This window comes from Ornithodoros turicata, chromosome 10 (genome assembly GCF_037126465.1).
Source record: "Ornithodoros turicata isolate Travis chromosome 10, ASM3712646v1, whole genome shotgun sequence".
Taxonomy (NCBI): Eukaryota; Metazoa; Arthropoda; class Arachnida; order Ixodida; family Argasidae; genus Ornithodoros; species Ornithodoros turicata.
The window spans coordinates 22,451,491-22,472,312 of NC_088210.1; the positions used below are offsets into that span (position 1 = coordinate 22,451,491).

Here is a 20,822-nt window from a genome sequence, read left to right on the forward strand (position 1 = left end):
TCATTCGTGGCAATGGTTGGCTGACTACGTGCTATGCGGTGAAGTTCCCGGTGCCTGCTGTGCTGTCTGGGGTTTTCCATGGGTTTTCCTCAGACGCTTTCAGACATGTGCCGGCACAGTTCCCTTAGAAGTTGGCCCAGGACGCACATTCCTCAAGGCGTCAGTTGTGAGGTTGCCCACCTCTGTGAAGCCAACAACGGCAAGCCCTCTCGCCATCACCACCACTACCTCTGTTCTGCGAGTGTTCCACGGACACAGTATTTTTTGTCTTTCTGGTGTAACTGTCTTGTCCTATGTCGCACACCTGTGTGGTGTGAGATTCATGCCGTACCACGTTTTTACAAAAAAAAATAATATTATTTTACAAAAAAAATCGCCATTTCAAAGTGCATATCCTAAGAAACACACCATCGTATCCATTTAAAACGGGTGTTCAACACTGTAATTACACCTTTCAGTTGAAACAAAATGCAGCATTTAGGAGGGTCTTTTCAGATACACCGCTCTGTATATGGTGTGAGAGTTACACCAAAAACGTGCAAAAACATCCACTACGTGCACTCTCAAGAATGAGCTTCACAGCATAGCTCGCTTCTAATTAACCGTCATCTCGAATGACATCGTTCTTTGCCCTAATTTCTTGAAAATGATAGGCGTACGCCTTTTTGTGACTCTTATGCAGTTCATAATTGTCACAAAAATTGCGTACACCCCCTGTTTCCAGTAAATCAGGTGAGAGAACGATGCATAATGTAAAACCCCGAGACTAGAGAACACGAAAGGACAGACACAGACACGAAGTCTCAAGAGACACTCTTTGAGAGTCTCTTTTGAGAATTCGTGTTTGTGTCTGTCCTCTCGTGTTCCCTAGTCTCGGGGTTTACATTATGCATCATCTTCACCAGCTTGCTTGCTTCCTAGCCATTTTTTCATTGAGAGGACGATGTCATTCGAGATGATGATTGGCTAGGAGCGTGCTATGCGGTGAAGATATGTTTTAAGAGCTTACGCGGTGAAAGCAAAAATCTTGAAGCCGACCGTGACATTATTTCAGGAGACACTATATTGCGCTCTAAGACCAGAGTTTCACCGCATAGCACGCCAACAGCCCTCGAATCTTCCGAAACCACCAACCTTAGTTTATTTCTATTTAAACTTGGCGCCTCCGGAGCCCGAAAGCCTGATTGGCCTAAAAAGTATCTTATCACACCCCCATCGACGGTAATGTCCGAGGGACTCTACAGCACATCAGATGCCACAGCTGGTAAGAAACGCAGCACATTCTAAAAAGTGAGGAAGTGTGTGTGTTTGGGGGGGGGGGGGGGGGTAATGGCAGAATCGGCTCACCGTTGTTGGCTACACAGAAGTGGGCGTCGTCGCGACTGTAGCCGGATGGAGGATAGAGGATGAAGGGTGGAGATGCGTAGAGGGTGCATGAGTTCGTCGGGAAGAGCAAACTATTAGATGGGTCGTTGAGCAAGACCTGCCTTCTGCGGAAAAAGAATAAGGCTCCTTGCTTTAGTGGAACGTTCGGCTGAATAACCACCGGGGTATAGGAACTAAAAACTGAACTTCACCACATTGCACGCCCCGTGCCAACCATTGCCACGAATGATAGAGTTATCGCTTCTGATTTGAGGGGAGAGGGACGTGTACGCCTTTTTGTGTCAGTTATCATGTATCCAAATTGACACAAAAAGGCGTAGGTGCCCCTCTCTTCGAATCAGGAGCGATAACCCTATCATTCGTGGCAATGGTTGGCGCACAGCGTGCCATGCGGTGAAGTTCACGTTTTACAGTGATAGCAGCGGGTCAGAATGCTGGTGAACAAAAATCTGAATTGAACAAAAATCGGCATTAATTTAAAACTTTCATCGGCTGTTTTTTTTTTTTTTTTTTTTTTACATTGCTGTGAACTGGGAGAGTTCACGTATTCCCTATAGTCGATGAACAACGTATTAAATGAACTATATTTAAAAAAGAAGTATATAAGTATGTTTTCTCCTGAAAGTGAACTATGATTTAATTTGCGTTTCCAATAAACAAACAGATCAAATTCTGTTTCAAAACACTTTTCAGTATAAGTGTGTACTTTTCTTTTCTTTTTCTTTTTTTTTTGCTTTTCAAACTCTTTTTTTAAGAAAGAATTCGAAAGATTCGAGATTCGTAAGCTTCGTGGATTCTTCCTTGGATTCGGATTCCAAAAAGTCTCGATTCTCTAGTTTTTAGAGTGTGTAAGGCAACATGTGTTCTTCTGTGCATTAACCCCGAAGAAACATCGTCGCTTGGGTCGCTAGCTATCTAAGCAGAAATATGCACCGTCACTGCGTACTTGAAGAGGAACAAGGACGGCAATTACGCATTACACATTATGATGCACTATACTGCCCGTAATGTGTAAACGGATAAACAACGTATTTGATCAAACACGATTGCTCCAGGGACGACAGCATTTTTCATGGCCTCGTGGGAAATGCACCAGCCTTGCGGGCTGTAACTTCTACCGAGCGCTCACTCTGAACACTGGCACGTTGAATATTCACAAAAATCGGAAAACGCAACCTTTTCCTTCGTCTAAGCCGCAATTCAAGTACGACCTTTTCCTTTCTTTATCTTTTTAAAGTGCGCAGCAGGTCCGAGAACCTTATATAGTCCGCTGCTTTCACGTACATAAGATCCCTCGAATAGGGAGGGTCCGTGTATATACGCGCTTCCTCCTCTTTCAAAAAGTGCGTCGCGTAGCAGGGAAAATATCGCCGTTTTGAGATATCGAATTCCATGTCCGGACTTCGAGCGCAGGGTTCAGGGTTCGTCCTAATAAATATGTGTATCTGTGCACACGCGTAATTTTACATACCAGACATCTTTCTTCTTCTTCTTAAACATCCATTCATCCGCCCCTCTTTCCGCCAAGATTCCCGTATGTTCGTTTCTAAGTGCAATATCGTCTGCTTCTTGTCAGAAAAGGAAGTCCCGCTGTTGCGGTCTTTTCAGTCAGCTTCATAATGGGCTGGGAAAATAGCTATCTCGTTCGTGGTCAGGCGTCTTCTTTTCTTTTTCGTAGAGCGGGAAAGTTTGAATGAAGAACTAGAAAAGCGCACTTCATCTTTTTGATGCGTGTTTTTGCGTAGAACATCGTCTCACTTCTTTGGTGACCTGTCGTCCGGGTCGTAAGACGCGAGGGCCGAACAGAGGATAATATGAAATAGGAATATTCAAAGGAAAAAACGTTTGCGTGCCACGTCCGTATGAATTGTGTTGTGTAATGTATTACTCAAGAATTACTATAACCTCTTTTGTCCATTGTAGGACTTCGGTCCTCACTGTGTGGCTCCCAAGCAGCACAAGATCTTGGCCTAATATCGGCTGGACATTGACAATGCCGGTCTAATATTGTTTCAATCTTGGACCAGTATTGCCGATATAGAGCCAATATTGGGTTAATATATTTTTCTGCTTGGCTATTCATAATGATGTCGCCAAATAACGTTGAACGACGAATTACTGCGATTTTTTTTGTTGCCCCAACCTCTGCGTATATCTCTATAAATAACTTAACGCCTACTGGAATGAATGCATCAAAGAGAGTGTGAGTATTTAAAGGGGCAGTGAATGTACTCTTCTGATTTTTTCTTCTTCTTTTTTTCATTTTTGGCTGCTACGTATTGTGCAACAAGTAGCATTCGCTCGTGTACAAAACGATGATCGTAACCTGTAACCCACGAGAGAAGTCCCTGACCTGCATACCCTCCCCTCTTTCAGAGAACCTGTAAGTGAACGACTGATGCTTACGTCTTTGAGTCCTTAAAGTGGAGAGCCTGCCACAAGAAGAGTCGCGCCGTGTCCTTATAGTGGAGAACTTTTCAGTGAGAAATGAAACCTCCTTGCTACTCGCTACCGTGCATCCTACGTCACACGAAACTGATTACGTCACGAAAGGAGAGCGAGCGCCGGTCCTCCATGTGGCCACACCGCACTGTCAGTTGTTTCTTGCGGGCGTTTTTCAAATTAATTACGTAGCCATAAAACACCGTACAGCGAGAATATTGTGCTTTCTAGGCTCTCGTTATAACGAAACTAAACGGGGCCGGAACAAAAATTCGATATAAGCGACTATTCGATATAAGGTGAATGTGCCGTCGAAACAGCGACATTTGCTTCGGAAAGATATTCAAGCGAGCAAACAATAGCGGTGAACACCCTGGCACCTGCATCTTGAAAACAAAAACAGAGTACGGGGACGTAAGATAGGTTCGGCATACACAGGATTCCTCCGACTCGCCCTTCGCACTAAGCGGAATGGGCTGGCAGGACACTTCGAATAAACGGGTTCGAAATTCATGCATTTCGGTCGGGAGAGCGTGAGGTTTCGAATAAGCGATAATTAATTTGAAGGGCAAAAAAACAATAAATAAATAAACGCTCTCGTTGCAACGATGATTTCCTGTGCTGGGTATTCTTGCACTCTAAAAACAGAGCTTCACCGCATAGCACGCTTCTAACCGGCCATCACCCCGAATGCTAACGTTATCTTCCCAGATTTAATGAAAAACGGGGGGGGGGGGGGGGGCGTTCTGGCAATTATGAACTGCATAATGCAACAAAAATGGCGTAGTACGTCCTCCGTCTTCAAATCACGTTGTTGAAAAGGGGAGGCGTACGCCTTTTTTGTGACACTTGTTCATAAGTGTCACACACACACACACGCACATAAAGAGACTATGATGAGATGGGGCCATAAGTGTCACAAAAGAGGCGTACGCCTCCCGTTTTCAGCAAATCAGGGCAGATAACGTTATCATATTCCAAATAAGAGATAAGACGAATCCGAATCCGAATCCAAGGAAGGTTCTGCGAATCCACGAATCTTACAAATCTCGAATCCTTTGAATCCTTTCTTTAAAAAGAGCCTAAAAAGCCAGGGAGAAAAACTTATACTGAAAAGTGTTTTGAAGCAGAATATGATACATTTGTTTATTGAAAAACAAATTAAAAAATAGTTCAGGTTCGGGAGAAAATATACCCATATAGTTCTTCTTAAACGTCAATTTATTTAACGTGCTGTTCATCGACTACAAGAAATACATAGATTCTCGAGTCTTAATTATTTCCATAAAACTAAGCAACAATGAAAAGCAAAACCGTGTTACTTTTAAACTTTTAATGTAACAGTTCCTGCCTGAACTCTTTCAGTCCAGAGCAACGCAAACAAAGAAACAAGAAAACAGCCGTCGGTCAATGAGGCTTTCGGCGGACTCCGGAGACGCAAATTTGAAAAAGAAACAAACAAACGTGGTTGGTGGATTCGAAAGATTCGATTCCCTGCGTAGGATTCCTGGATTCGAGGTTTCGCGGATTGGGTTGGCACATCCCTAATTCCAAATGATGGTTGGCTAGGTTCATTTCTAAGAGTGTAGTTTTGGGGGAAAACCGAGGACCGAGCCAGGGGAATCACTGGTGTACGATTTCGTATACGAACGAAGCCGGACACGTTTCTCTGCCGATTGAACTCTCTCTCGATCGACTCAAACCGTCCACGCACAGTATATAAAGAGGATCGTGTTGGGAGCCACGCATATATATATCTGCCAATCTTGCGACGCATAAATTTCTAAGATCAGGCTCCTTCGCTGCCATTATATAGGAAATGCGCCCGTCAGGGAATTTTTCAAAGACCAGAGATGTTTGCCGGTTTTCTTCATCAATGAACTTCTGATGGCGATTCAAAGGAGTGAGACCCTCCTTTCTGCCTGCCCACCCTTTGACATTCTTCTTCTTATGTTTTCTCCCGTTTTTTCCATCATTTTTTTTCTCTTCCTTCCTCCCCCGTATTCTTTTTTTGTGTGACAGGTTCGCATTTTTTCCCCGTCACCGAAACGCGACACGCTAGTTATATATATATATTTTTTCCCCTTGGGTTGTACAGTGCGCAGACAACCCTTCAGAATCGGACCATCACCCTAATATTCGTGAGGGGGCTTTAAAAAAGGAAAGCATTCGAAAGCCCATTTCTTCTTCTCCTTTTCTCTCTCTCTCTCTCTCTTTCGCGTTGAATTGGACAGTCCAGTGGCCAGTTCTTTTCCGTCATTTTGGATATGACAAGTTGCTTGCGTCTTGTGAGAGCACAAAGCGACAGGAGCACCTGGTCCCCTCGCCGCGCTTCAAAAATCGTCGTCCAAAAGAACACGCAGAGAGGGAGGGAGGGGGCCCCGCGTTTGACGGGGGCTCAAAGAACGGACAAGCACGAACGCACTGCGCGACGGACGCTCTTTGGAAAACGCGCTAAAAAGAGCAGTAAACAAAGGGTACCCCGTATAGGGTTCGAACGCTGCCCGGGCGCACGCGGCGGAGGCGTGCGATGTTGTTCCTAATGACAGGACATGTGAGTGAAAGGGTCGAGCACATGAAGGGAAGAAACGCGTCCGCAAACACGGGAGTCTTTTTTTGGCGGAGTTGCGATGCTGTATAGAAATGGGTCTCAAAAGGCGCCCTCGAAGTTTGTCGTGTATGCGAGTGTAAAGTTAAATGTCAGTACGAGACAAACGCTCGTGTATTCCTGCGGGTGGGGTTTCGGGAGGGAGAGTGGAACATTCTCAGCGACGCGAGTATGGTCCCCGAGCGAGGCGGTGGAATGTTCCGTTCGTTTTGAACGCGAGAAATACGCAGAGATGGTACTGTTGCTCCAGACCACTCGAGGAAGTTAATGAGAACTACAAGTGTTAAAAATCACAGGACGGTTATACGGTTGTGTAACGCGAATTTCAGCGCTACTGTTGCGTGCGCATGTTGACACTTTTATATATATGACTCTGATATGTGCACAACTACCTTAGAGTGACGGGTACTGTCTTGTGATCTGCGAAGTGAGTGGTGTGTCATCATGTATCGAATGTGATGTGATGTGAATAAAGAAAAAAATGGGGATGTGAGTTTTTATCGTATGTGTTCAAAGATACACCGAAAGCAGCGGAAACAGAAGCGCTCGCACTGCTTTAACCTTTCTTCCTTGTTTCGAATGTGATTCAGTAGCGGTGCTACAAGCGTGATTGATCCTCGAAGCGCTATAGGACAGAATTCTCAACGAAAACGACGATACATATTTCTGCGGGCTTCCTCGCACGCAAGCAAACAAAGCTCACATATGGCAAATTTAGCCTTCCCCTGCCTGTCGTGACACCCACAATACGTCCACGCTGGTTACCGACCTCTAAACAAAATTTAAAAAAAATAATAATAATACGTTGCAACCAGCAACAAAAGCAATACCACGCGGGCAGGCTCGCATTTATCCTAAAACCACTGTTCGCGCCTCAGAGATGATTTATGGCTCTTCCATATTTAAGAAAAACTCGCGAATCGAATGTATTCGCATCCTTAAGCAATTTTAGACCCCCGACACTTTTTTTTTTTTTCCTTCAGCTCCCGCCGCCCCCTTTTTTTCTATCCCTTTCGATACCGAATCATTCCCCAAAACGCGTCCGAACAAGAAAACAATCTGCGCTTTCGAACCGAAAGACACGCTTCGCGAATCCGCGGAAAACCGCGTTCAAACAGAAGCCTTGCCGCAACTTGGTTGTACGTTATGTGTGTGGGAGACAGCACGTGCATAAAGGCTGCGCGTCCCTCCGTGGACCCCGCCATAACGAATTGCGTTCAATGCCCGTGCGGGAAGAGGTCACGGAGCGGCATGCCCTTTGAAGTGGGACCCGCCGAAGTGGTGCAGAATACTCGCGCCCCGCGCTCATGTTCTGCGAGGGATGCGACGACCGAACAGACACGAAAGAATGGGGGTTCCCTTTGGCGATTTCATTGATAGTATTACAAAAATGTATATCTTAACGGGAGCGCATCCTGGGTCCCGGTGCTGAACTGGAGCCTTGGTCGCTCGCGTATGTAACTAGCCAGCGACGCGCAGAACATGCAGGCAACCAACGACACTAATGGCACGTGAGACATCGCACGTGAAGTATGCGTCCTTCCTGCACAAGCCTCATTGAGGCTTGTGCAGTGACGTCATGTTTGGTCACGTGACATTGGAAAACATATTGCTGTCTGAAGTCGCAGTAGGAGGGCATCCCGTGAGTTGTTGCGGTATGCGTGCAATTACGAGAGAAAATTGTAAAAACATACCCTGCTGCCTCATTCGGCCCGAAGAAAGACGCCTCTGAAGCATCCCCATGTTCTCCCATGTCACGTGGCTCCAAGGTGCGCAAAGGCTGCGCGTGACGCCACGTGCACAAGCCTATACAAGCCTGTACAAGGCTATAGGGCAGACGGGTTTAGGCTTTTGAAGGAATCGTCTCTATAGGTACCACTTCACTCGAATCAAAACCATATTCTCCATAACTATGCATATGCGACACGACATACTCGTTGACCCTTGTTGCAATAAGGGAACCACGTACACTGGCGTATTTAAAGATTGAAGGGAGTTCGCCTTCATTCCAGCTAATCTTGAGATATGATGCTTAGCCAGCTGTGTGGTGGAGCCTTAGCAAGCAGTGTGCTTGTAGATGACACCTTCGGGACCTGTCGGCGACTTGATTCGCCTTGGAATTGAAGTCGTACCGCTACAGCGTCAGGCTCCTACGTGCAAGCCTTCCGGCGGTATTTTTCAATCTGATGATGATGATGACGACGACGATGATGATTGACGCTTTTGTGACCCAACAGCAACTACGGCTATGGTCAGTCTGGATTGTAAACTTTGCACATTCCAAATATATGCCGAACGTATTCATAGCGAACGTGATAGCTAGGCAATCTTTCTCCGTTACGGTGTAATTTCGTTCGGGAGACGTTAGTGTATACGTCTTGCAGATGCTACAGGCCGAAGTTCGCCATTGTGCCACTGTAACAGCACCGCACCCACACTCTCAGAACAGAACTCCACCGCATAGCACGTTGTGCGCCAACCACTGCCACGAATGATAGGGTTATCGCTTCTGATTAAAGGAGAGAGAGAGAGAGGGACGTACGCATTTTGTGGCAATTATCATATATCCAAATTGCAACAAAGAGGCGTACGCCCCCTCGCTCTTCGAATCACAAGCGGTAACCCTATCATTCGTGGCAATGGTTGGCGGACAAAAGTGCGGAAACGTGTTCTGTTCTGGGAGTGTAGGCCATGCTCGCTCGTGTGTGTCTGCAAAACAAATGGGCGATTAAGATGCGCTATCGCTGTCGTCAGGCAAGAGAACGCATTCTCCTGTGCCCTCCGGGGAAGCCGCACGGCGGATCGAAATCACCACGATTGGGCGCCAGTCTTACGGCCCACAAACTCCCGAGTGGTTCGAATTACGACCCGCGTCGACAACAACACTCGAATAACAGAGCTTCACCGCATAGCACGCTCTGCGACAACCATTGCCACAAATGATAGGGTTGTCGCTTCTGATTTGGGGACATAGGGGGGTGTACGCCTTTTTGAATCAGTTTGGATATATGATAATTGACACAAAAAGGCGTACGCCTCTCTCTCTCCTCGAATCAGAACCGATAACCCAATCATTCGTGGCAATGGTTGGCGCAGAGCGTGCTATGCGGTGAAGTTCAGTTTTTAGAGTGTATCGTTCGTGGCCATGGTTGGCGCCGAGCGTGCTATGCGGTGAAGTTCTGTTTTTAGAGTGAACCGCAACTCCGAAGAACACGAACTAGTCATGAACTAACAACAAAGAATAAGTTTATTTGCTTACATATAGGTACACTCTAAAAACAGATGGTGGTGGCTCTGAAAGGGCTCGCCGTCGTCGACCTCACAGAGGTGGGCAACGTCACAACTAAAGCCCATGGGGGAATGTGTGTCCTGGGCCGACTTCTAAGGGAACTGTGCCGACATATGTCTGAAAGCGTCCTAGGAAAACCCACGAAAAACCCTAGACAGCACAGCCGGCGCCAGAATTCGAACCTGGGTACCTCACAGACCAAAAACAGCATCACATAGCACGCTCTTAGCCAATCAACGTCCCGAATGATATTGTTCTGCCAACTGATTGGTTGAAAACGGGGGCGTACGCCTTTTTGGAACACTTATGCAGTTCCAAAAAAGGCGCACGACCCGCGCTTTCCACTAAGCGGGAGTGATAAAGGTATCATCCTGCGCAGTGGTTGGCCTTCACCGTGCTATGTGGTGAAGTTCTGTTTCTATAGTCAGACGCTTTCCGACGTATGTCGGCACTATTCCCTTAGAAGTCGGCCCAGGACGCACATTCCCCAGGGCGTCAGTCGTGACGTTGCCCACATTTGTGAGGCCGACAACGGCGAACCCTTTCACCCCCCCCCCCCCATCTGCTTTTAGAGTGTAGAAGGGAAGCCAGCCACCGGCTTTCCCGTACTTGATTGTGCTCCGTCCTGCCCCCCCCCCCCTTATTAAACTCTCTCTGTGGGGGAGTGACCTAATTCAGAAAGGGTTGTGACCCGGTTTCCCGCGCTATAGATGCCGGCCGATAACATCACGTGCCACAACCACGTTCTGTCTTCGGCGGCAATATGAGAAAGCAACCCACACACAGTGGAGCCACAATCAATATAAATATGTACAGTCTCAAACCTCGTCAATATGACACTCATTAATTTGACATCCTCGCTCTATGACCATTTTGCTCCGGAACCATTCCCTCCCGATAGAAGTCCTCCTTGTTGATATGGCAATTCGCCTATCCGGCAATAACCAGGATTTTCTTTTATCCTTTTTTTTTTTTTTTTTTTGCACAAATGCTTGGCAAACGCTCTTGCCTCGATGTTACCAGCGCCGTCACTTCAACGAATGATACTCGTTGGTCGAACTAGGTCGCACGAGCAATATAATTGGAAAAACTAACTAAGTAGCTAACTAATTCACTAACTGAATTTAACTAAGCAGACACTTAGCAGACGCAAATAAAACGTAAGGCGTTCTTCACAATGTCTCTTTGTTTTGCAATAAATAATAGCACAACCTTGTGTTACACATGGGGTTTCTTTGATGCGTGTCGTATACTGTTCGTTAATATGACAATTTGCTTTATGACCAATATCTGCGATAACGGTCGTGGTCACATTAACGGGGTTCGACTGTAATGGTGTCGATGTCTGTCATCATTTTCTGGATGATCTGGAATTCTGGATGATACAATGTTCCTGAGTGGCTTGCATGCTGAATAATGAAAACGTTTGTAAGGGGACACTTTCGTCAACACTTTGCTGATTTTTTCCCGCATTTACGCGGACTGCGGATGTGCGAATATACTCAATACCCGTGCGGTTGCGTATGTGGGTGCACCTATGCCATCTAGCGCGGATGCGGTCGCGGAACTTCTTGTCGAGGGCAAACTCGCACTGTCGCACTGGCGTCCAATAAATGTGGTTTCATTGTTAGCCTGTCCTCGTCATCTTTCATTATCACCCTCATGGTCACCCCTCCACGTCACAGACAAAAAACGTCCTTCTCTCCAGGAATCAAAGGAATCAAATAACTGGAGGAAGCATCATCAATACCATCGTTCCATTCAGCTGGAAACTACGCTGAAAAATAAAAGTATGCTCTTTTCCCTGCAACCACTACGTCTGTGTTTAGCGTAGAACTTGTTACTTTTGTGCCTCTCGTGTAGAAGTATTAGGCGAGCGTTTAAATTGTCCCGTTTATTTTTGCCGTTTATTTTTGCCCTTCATTGATGAATTGCTTCTATCGTTTGGCAGGTGTATTTTGTCCCTCCCAATTTATAGAAGTGTGCCCCCACATTCAGAAACATTCTTGCATACGAAAATGGCACGATAGAAGTGAAAGGGAAAAAAGGAAAAACAAACATTTGTCTAAAGGTATGGCAACACACAAGATGTGTGAAAAGCGAAACCGAAACTATTTCTGTCTACAGTCGCTTTCCACCAGATGGCGGAGTGATTAAAAATGGCAGCGTACATGTGAGATTGAACCTCACGAACTCACGAAGGACAACACTTGTAAGTTATTTGCATTTTAATTGCAGGTATTTTAATTCAGTGAGACAGCGCCTTGCCGTATTTAGTTGTATTCATCTAATTTTAGTGCACGGTGTAAGTTCGTTCCATTTGCTAACATAAGGACAGTTTCTTGAAATACGCATTTACAGAAGTGTTCTTTTTGGGATGTATACATAAACGAATTTTATACAGTTGTTGCTAATTCTGTAACAGGGTGTCGGTCACGTGCAATACATTCGCGCTGGACAGTAGTATGTCCGGCTCGATCAGCCGGTCTGTGTCGTTGAGCCCGCTGGATCCAAGCCCTCCGAGTCAACAGGGCTCTGGTTCGCCCCCAAGGGTTGCCGGCTTGCCTAAAGACACTCGCCAGCTGGCAGACCTCACAATCTCACCGTTGAAAATATTCGTGTCGGCCAAAAAGCGTATCAACGACGTTTTCGTGGGTATCCAAGGATATGTTGAGGAGAGTTATGGATTCCTCCAAGGTACAGTATCTGTTTTCCTCTCCTTCAACACATCTTCGTACCTGAAAGTACCATTCTTCGTAAGTACAGTCTTCGTACAATGTAACATGCATAACAAGCTTGACTTGATTTTCTTTGACAATTTTTTCCAAGTTAATTAAGAGTCAAAATTTAAATTGACCGCGTTATATTATATTGAGTTAAGGTACATTAATTTAATTGATAAATTACATTAATTTGGTTTTAATTCCAGCGAAATTAAGTTAAAAGTCACCAAAGTGAATTCTAAGCTGAATATCTTGTGGACCTCTCCAACAGAGGGGAGTCTTTTCATAGAGAAACTTTTTAAGAGACTTCACACATGCTAGTTTGGAGACCCTGTATGTATGTATGTCAGTCACGAGTCACTCAATGTTACTTCAAATGCGGTCCCCTTCCATCTTGGGATTTGGGAGACTAGCCTTCTGGCAGTCAGATCCACAATAAACATAGCTGAAGCCGTTTCGCAGTTGAAATCTGTTTCTGCATAGTCTTACCTTCTCGTCATCATGCTTTTTTAAACATGTCTTGTGTCTTTTGTTGTGTCTTCATTTAGCCCTCAATTCTGGCATGGAAGTGTTGGCGTCCCAGGACTGCACCGCTGTTGAGAAATTTCGTGACAAGGTAGCAGGCATAAGGGATGTCTTAGCACGCGATCACATGAAAGTCGTTTTCTTTGGAAGGTAACACATTGTCTTGCACCGCTACCACACTGAATGGCAGTGCAATTCCATCTTTCATTATCGCAGGACAAGTAATGGGAAAAGTACAGTTATCAACTCCATGTTACAAGACAAAATTCTTCCCGCTGGACTCGGACACACGACAAACTGTTTCCTTCAGGTGGAGGGGTCTGATGACTCTGAGGCCTATCTTATTACGGAAGACTCCAACGAACGGAAGAATGTGCAGGTGCGGATATTTTTGTGTTTTACGTACATGCTCGTGTATTTGCGCTTTGCGATTGTTTACACACGTATTTGCAGTGCTCAAAGGCTATAAAATTTGACGGGCTGCAATCTCCAGGCCAGACAGGGTAAACGGGAAGCACCTCCCTCGCTGCCGAGATTGTAAATTCAAATTCTCTTAATTCCCGCTTTATACTGTCCAACCAACCTCCCAGGGCCTGCCGCCCTCTCTGGCAAGGGTGTCCGGGGCAGGTTTCATTGAACTATGAATGATAAATAAATCAATCAGAGTAATAAAATGTAATTAATAAAGTAAATATAATAAATGAATAAATAAAAATAATAATACGAGTAAACATGTAATAAATTAATAAAATTCAAAACAATAAAGATGAATAATTTATGGGGCTCAAACAGTCGTTTCTTTCTTGTGTGCTTGCAGTCTGTGTCACAACTAGGAAATGCACTGAACTCGGAGTCTCTTGGAGAGAGCACCTTGGTAAGAATATTCTGGCCCAAGGACAAGTGCAACCTCCTTAAGGATGACGTGGTTCTTGTTGACAGGTATGCCACAGACTTCAATTGCTGAGCGTTTTCTTATGTGCTTCTCCAACTTGCTTCCTTTCCTTAACTGACCACACTTCATGTCCGTTCCTGCATTTATAACGATTTCTTTCAGTCCTGGAATCGATGTTTCCCCCAACCTTGACTTATGGATTGATAAGCACTGCCTTAATGCAGACGTCTTCGTGCTTGTGGCGAATGCAGAATCCACTCTGATGGTCACTGTGAGCAAATTTAGCTTAAAATTGCTTGGTTATAGTATAGTATTGGCATCACATCATCGCACTGCCATTATTTCCAGGAGAAAAACTTTTTTCATAAAGTCAGCGAACGTCTTTCGAAGCCAAACATTTTCATCCTGAATAACAGATGGGATGCGTCAGCCTCTGAACCTGAAATAATAGAAAAGGTACGGAAAAAATGACATAATTTCCAGCATTTATAACTCGAACATTGCAAAGCTCTGGAAAACACTGAGTCTTCTAGGGAAAAAGTCCTCTTCTGGCAGAAGCTTTACACAATTTGCAGTTTCCTTGTGCACTACTGACAAGTGTGTAAAGCAGAGAAGGACAAAGCACATCTGAAGGTGCATCAGTGGCATTGTTTGAGTTAGAGACATACATTATCTAGTTATCATAAAATGCTGACAACAAGTTGCATTTTCGGTTGTAGACATTTTTCTGCACGGTTCAGACATTGTTGATATCTCTACTGACACAAGATATAATCAAAGCTTTATTTCCTTGATTTTAGGTTCGAAAGCAACACCTCGAAAGGAATTTAGCATTCCTGGTTGATGAACTACATGTCACAAATAGGCAGCAGGCTGAAGACAGAGTATTCTTTGTGTCAGCGAAAGAGGTGTTGAATGCTCGGTTGAGGAAGCAACAGGGACTTCCACAGCACTGTATGTGAATATTTTAGCTTATGTATTATGCGGAGTGTTCTAGAGCATAAGGAGTGTGGCTACTGTTGAAATTTCAGCTTTGTGAGTTTAGTGTGAGTCACTGCTCGACTCACCAGATCTTGAGAATCCACAAAGTTAGTCCAGTTAGTTAACAAAAATTGGTGGCTGGGCTTTGCAAAGGGGAAATTGTGGCTACACATAATGGTTACACCGAGCTTGATGTCTTTTTGTATCGTATTGTGCACAGAGGTAGTTCTAGCTCAGAAATAAGACCCTCTGTTATCGGACAGAGTGCAGGCCATGCCAGCCAGCATGCACCAAAGTTTCGAAAAAGAAAGACTGAGTGCTTTATATCCTTGAACCAGCCACCTTGGCCCGTAAGTCAGTATTACGTAAGCCCACTAATTAGCCTTATCTAATTAATAATGAGGGAGAATGAAACAAATTCTCAACTATGCTATTCTCAACTATGATATTCGACCCCTAGCAACATTCAGTCATTTTTTAAAATTCATGTAGAGAACTCTTGTCTTTTTAAAACCTTGGTGCAGGTTGGTTGAGCCACCCTGTGTAATTCCACCTGTTACCCTCAAGCTATGCCAGGAGAAACAAGTATTCCTTAGCAGATAAGAGTCCAGCTTGAGTTGCTTTATTCTTCCTGTTATTCCATGAAGAGCTTTCGAAAAAAGAGGTACTATTCTCTTCATAGCTGGAGCAGGACTTGCTGAAGGATTTCAAGGGCGGTACTTCGAATTCCAAGATTTTGAACGAAAATTTGAGGTACAGAGCGGAAAATATAATTTTATGCCTTCATTGCTATAATGTATCGTTAATTTATCACCCACGTTGTTTGCTCGTCTTTAGGAGTGCCTATCAAAATCGGCTGTCAAAACGAAGTTTGAACAGCACACTCAAAGGGGGAAAAAGATCACAGGGGAGCTGAAAGCCATCATGCAAAAAGTTCATGAACATGCAAGTCAACTGAAGTAAGTATAGTTTCTGAGGTTGCCATTTCATTCTCGCTCGGAGTACCCTGCTACTTTGCCTGCCGGACGCATGTAAAAGAATGCAATGCTTGGATTTTGCTTCACAGGTTGCAGAAGCAGACTCACAGGATGGAACACTGGGAGAGAATGGAGTTCACACAACAACAGCTGCAGCTTCTAACAGAAGAAGTGAAACATCGCATCAGCCAGCTGGTAGAGCAAGTTGAGCAGCAAGTTGCTGCTGCCCTCAACGAAGAGATCCGTCGTCTGGAAAGTCTCGTGAACGAGTTCGAGAGGCCATTCCACCCCGACGCCCTCGTGCTCAGTGTGTACAAGAAGGTGTGTTTCCGCAGTTCCCAGCAGTCTTAGTGTCTTGTGTGTGTCTGTGCGTATCCCTTGTAGGAGCTCCACACATATGTTGAGAGAGGACTTGGAAGCAATCTTCGTGGTCGGCTGTCAAACACCTTGCAGATGTCTGTGGAAGGCGCTCAGAAAGAAATGATTGGTAAGTACTTCTAAAAGAAGCGATACAACACACACTAAAACAATGCAGACGATGTCACATGATATGGTCAGAAGTATGTGTCTTTTAGAAGTTGGTACATACTTCTTTTAGAAGTATTTGTAGTTTTGTAGGGTTTAATCCTGAAACACAAGGCCATAATCTTGGTGTAGTGTGGTCGTCAGTACGTATCCTTGTTGAAGAACAAACGCTTGGGGATCAACGATCAACTGTTTATTCCGAAAAAACCTTACCCTCGCCCACCACAAACCCATTCCAAACCCCTCGTACTCTTCCATCTGTAACAATCCTCAAGCCACAGAGCCCCGTTTTTTTTCCTCTCTTTCCTCAGGACGAATGTCATCTCTCATTTCACCTGAGCATCATCCTCAAATGCTCAATGTTCTTCCCCGTCATAATTTTGAAGTTCTGTACCGCCTCAACTGCGAGAGCCTATGCTGTGACTTCCAAGAGGACCTTGAGTTCCGTTTCTCTCTCGGTATGGTTAACTTGGTGAGGTTCTTCCTCGGGCCGCACCGTGCAAGAGCTGCCCTTGGTGGCTCTTATTCACCTTCAGTAAGTGACGAAGCTTCTTTGCGTATTTGATGCTCTTTTTGATGTACTTACCTGCTGTCTCGCGTTCATATCAGGTGCCGAGACCCGTTGCCAGCACGCCTCAAACTCCGAGCAATGACATCAAGACACTGATCAACCCTCCTGCAGATTACTTAGCTATGGTACACAAGCTGGCTGTTGTATCACCGTCCTCGCAGACAGCTGTTGGTACCCTGGCCATTTGTGGCTTTGTGAGTGTTTTTGTAACTTCCTTCCTACATGTTGTATAGGCATTGGGTTGGCAGATGAAGATAGCATTGCTCTGTTTTAGCACCACATGCTGTGATCTTGCTCTGATGCATCATGACTGTCATATCCATTTTGTGATTCAGAATTTGTTCTGTGTGTGACCTTTCGTGTTTGAAGCACGCCATTTTTTTATGTGATCTTTCAATGTGCCATTGTGAAGTGCAAGGTGTCCCCTCTTATAGAATGGAGTAAGCGTACATAGTTCTGCTTGTAACAAACTGTTACCGTGTTCAGATACGGACTCAGTTTTTGTGATTTGCTCTAACCGCCGGTGCTATCGCAGTATGAGAGAGTGGGGAGTGCATGTCTCTAACATCAAATTTTCTCAAGGACTCCTACCAAATTTTGAAGTTACCCTGCAGAAGGGCATAAGCTTCCGCTTTGATGTTGTTTTTCCCCCACAATGTCTGGCCTTATATCGCGCATCACGGGGTGGTATGTAACTATACTTGACATTTTTGTTGTGTTTTGTGTTTCTGTAATACATTCTTCAAATTGCACACACTTTACATATCACCATACAAGATTAAACTCATTCCCCCAATATTCTTACAAAACATTTTCAAACACAATTCTATTTGTGCTCGCTTCTGAACGGGCACAAGAGAGAACAACAAGGAGGTCAACTCCCGCGGCATAGTGGCACTGCTTTCCACACCAAGAGTGGGAGGTGACGAGTCTTCGAGTCCCCACGTCGGCTGTGCTGTCTGGGGTTTTCCCATGGGTTTTCTAGCAGATTTTCCAGACGAATGTCGTCACAGTTCCCATTCCCATGAAGTCGGCCCAGGACTCATACTAAACCCCCTGTCTCCCCCTCCTTCCTGCTGTCCTCTCTCCACCTGTCCACATCTGCATGCTGCTCATAGCCACAGGTTGCTTCGCTGCGCTAACAAGGAACTAAAAAATAATAATAAAAAGAACCAACAAGGAGAATGATCCTTTCAGCGCCCGTGAAATGCCAACATGACGACACTTTGACATCCTTTTTTCATGCTTGCACCACCCTTTTTAGAAAATGAGTGATCTCGCAAAGCTCTTAAAGCAATGATGTCAGCTGTTCGATCACTCTTTTTAATAGGTACACTGGAATGGTAGTTTCTTTTTTGCAGTCTCTGTTTCGTGCGTGCATGGTGGTAGTGCGGTGAGTGTGTGAGCGAGCAATGGCATGTCCAAGAGCCAGAGAGAACATTCGAAATATGCTTATAACACGTGCTACGCTTTTCCTCTTCTGTTGTTCAGATGATTCGAACTGTTGGCTGGAAGGTCATCGCCGTAACTTTTGGACTGTATGGCGCACTGTACTGCATGGAGCGTATGCTGTGGACAAACAAAGCCAAGGAACGATCGTTCAAGAAGCAGTACGTGCAGCATGCTACAAGGAAGCTTCGTCTGATTGTTGACCTCACCAGTGCTAATTGTAGCCATCAAGTCCAGCAGTAAGTGTGCCACATGTTACATTATAAATCAAAGCCAGGATGATCGACTGGAATGCATGTCTATGCATTTGCTGCCTCCTTTGTGTTCCTATAGACGAGGCATTGTAAACTCAGCAGAGTATGTCTGTTCTTGTTGCCAGAGGATATCAAAAAGGAGGGCATGTGTGTGCTGCTGTTTTGTAACAGCTTTCAAGACAGACCACAACTGTGCTAGAGCTGTCCGCTCTCTTGGTCTGTCTCTCTGGAACCATACACTGCAGCTAGTACTGTACAGTGCGTGTAGTTCGGCATCATATTCTTTACTCTGTTGCTGCAGGGAGCTGTCGAGCACTTTTGCACGACTCGGTCACCTTGTGGATGAGGTTGTAAGTGAGATGGATGAGGAGGTTAAAAAGTTGGATCAGGAGATCGGCAAAATGGAGGACGCTGCAACCAATGCCAGGATACTAAGGTATTGTTTTGAAACTTGTGGCTACTTACTGTTTGCAATTGCAGGACAATAACACATGCTCGAGAACCCTTGGCAAGAAGCGCAATGCGCCTGTCGTTTTCTCTCTCTGTCGTTTTTTTAATGGTTCATGAGGTTTCTTTTTTTTTTTTTTTTGAATACTTCCTCTTAGTTTTTAATAAAGTCCCCCTTTTATTCCTTGTCCTGCAGAAACACCGTCTCCGCTTCTGATCTTTATTGAATACCTATATATATATATATATATATATTGAGTACAGATTCATGCTTGTTGGCATAGCGTTTTCCTTCTTGCTTTCTTTTTATTTTTGTTGTTGTTGTTGTAGTACTCTGTTATGTTTATAATGGTGCTGGAATGTGCGCACAGTTCTTATTCTTGCATTTGTATGTCCCTCCTTCCATGGCGAGTCAATCGCCAGAAGTATTACAAACAAACAAACAATAACAAACAAAAGCATTATCAGAAAGTTATTCTGTACCCAGTAAGGAATGTTTTTTGTAATGTTGCACTGACAGCTCAAACTATTCTTTGCAGAAACAAGGCTGGCTACCTGATTAGTGAGCTGGAAACATTTTCACAGCAGTATCTGCAATATGACCAGTAGTGGATCGTGACCATTCAGATGAAGACCTGCTTGGTGGACGTGCACACCTTGAAGTGAAACTACGACTGCTTTTCTGCTTACTTATTTGTATACAGCAGTTTTGTGAATACTTCTCCTTTCTTTATTCTCTCTCTTTCTCTCTCTCTGACCATTCTACACACTAGGTCTCTTTAGCATTTCTCAAAATTCCGTTGTCGTTTGCACGTTTAGAGGGCTTTGCGAGGAGCATTGAAACTGGAACAAAATTCATTCAGGATGGCTGACTTTTCTAATGGGTACCATAATCTGATATATGTAGATGTACTCTGTGAACAACTAGCGCGGATTACAATTGCATGCGTAGGACCGAGAGGCAGTGGTCATATTTACAGATGTTTTTCCTACCTGCCTCCCTCTTTCACTCTACGACGTTTACGTTCTGCTATTTTTCCTGATTTGGATGTATTACTCATTGAGTGTTTCAAACACAGTGTTGGGGGATATTATGCTTCTCCCCTATTTCTTTGGTTGTCTACTGCAGTTAAAGCTTGCATTTTACTTTTATGTTGTGCAGTCCTGCATGCGTTTGACAAAATGCGTCGCATCAGCTCGTGACTATAGACAGGCGGTCATTAGGTCTGCTGTAAAAAGATATTCTTTGTTTGTGTATGATGGAAGCAGCGTATTAGGTGAGATGTTTATTTTGTTGCTGTAGGTCTAATTAGTAAATAAAGAATGTTTCTGTAATACTCTAGCTTGTACTGTCCTTTTACACTTGAGTGTCCAAGCTCCCAGCGAACGTGCTGTACGTTGCAACGGGAAACACAGGTTGGGCGTTTGCCATTGACGTGAAGCTACGACGCTGGTGTATCTCCTACCGTGGGGTCCAAGCGGTAAAAAAATCTTCTACATCCTTACAAGGGATTGGTTGTGTGCTGAAGCACTTACCAATAGTTCTTTGACGAATATTTGAAGATTCGCTTTGAAAAAAAAATCATGCTGTGACACCCATATTCCGTTGACTTTTCAGGATTTTTCCTGTTTTTGTTTTTGTTTTTCTTTTCCGCCTTCCTGGCCTTCTTTCTTGCTTTTCGTTTTTCTCTCTTTCCTCCCTCTCTTTCCTTTTTTTTTTTTTTTTAATTGGGAGGGGGGAAGGTTGGGGATG

The 20,822-nt window shown here is 44.6% G+C and overlaps 1 protein-coding gene across 1 annotated transcript; it reads left to right on the forward strand.

Annotated features, from left to right (window-relative positions):
- Positions 1-11,833: 11,833 nt before the first annotated feature.
- On the forward strand, positions 11,834-20,406 carry LOC135371065 (transmembrane GTPase Marf-like). Its single transcript, XM_064605044.1, has 17 exons — positions 11,834-11,937; positions 12,151-12,422; positions 12,997-13,123; positions 13,190-13,352; positions 13,791-13,912; positions 14,028-14,136; positions 14,214-14,321; positions 14,666-14,819; positions 15,529-15,599; positions 15,684-15,805; positions 15,913-16,144; positions 16,208-16,310; positions 16,660-16,883; positions 16,958-17,113; positions 18,411-18,607; positions 18,924-19,058; positions 19,609-20,406. The coding sequence occupies exons 2-17, from the start codon at positions 12,191-12,193 to the stop codon at positions 19,676-19,678; spliced, it is 2,325 nt and encodes a 774-aa protein (XP_064461114.1). The 5' UTR covers positions 11,834-11,937; positions 12,151-12,190; the 3' UTR covers positions 19,679-20,406.
- Positions 20,407-20,822: the final 416 nt, after the last annotated feature.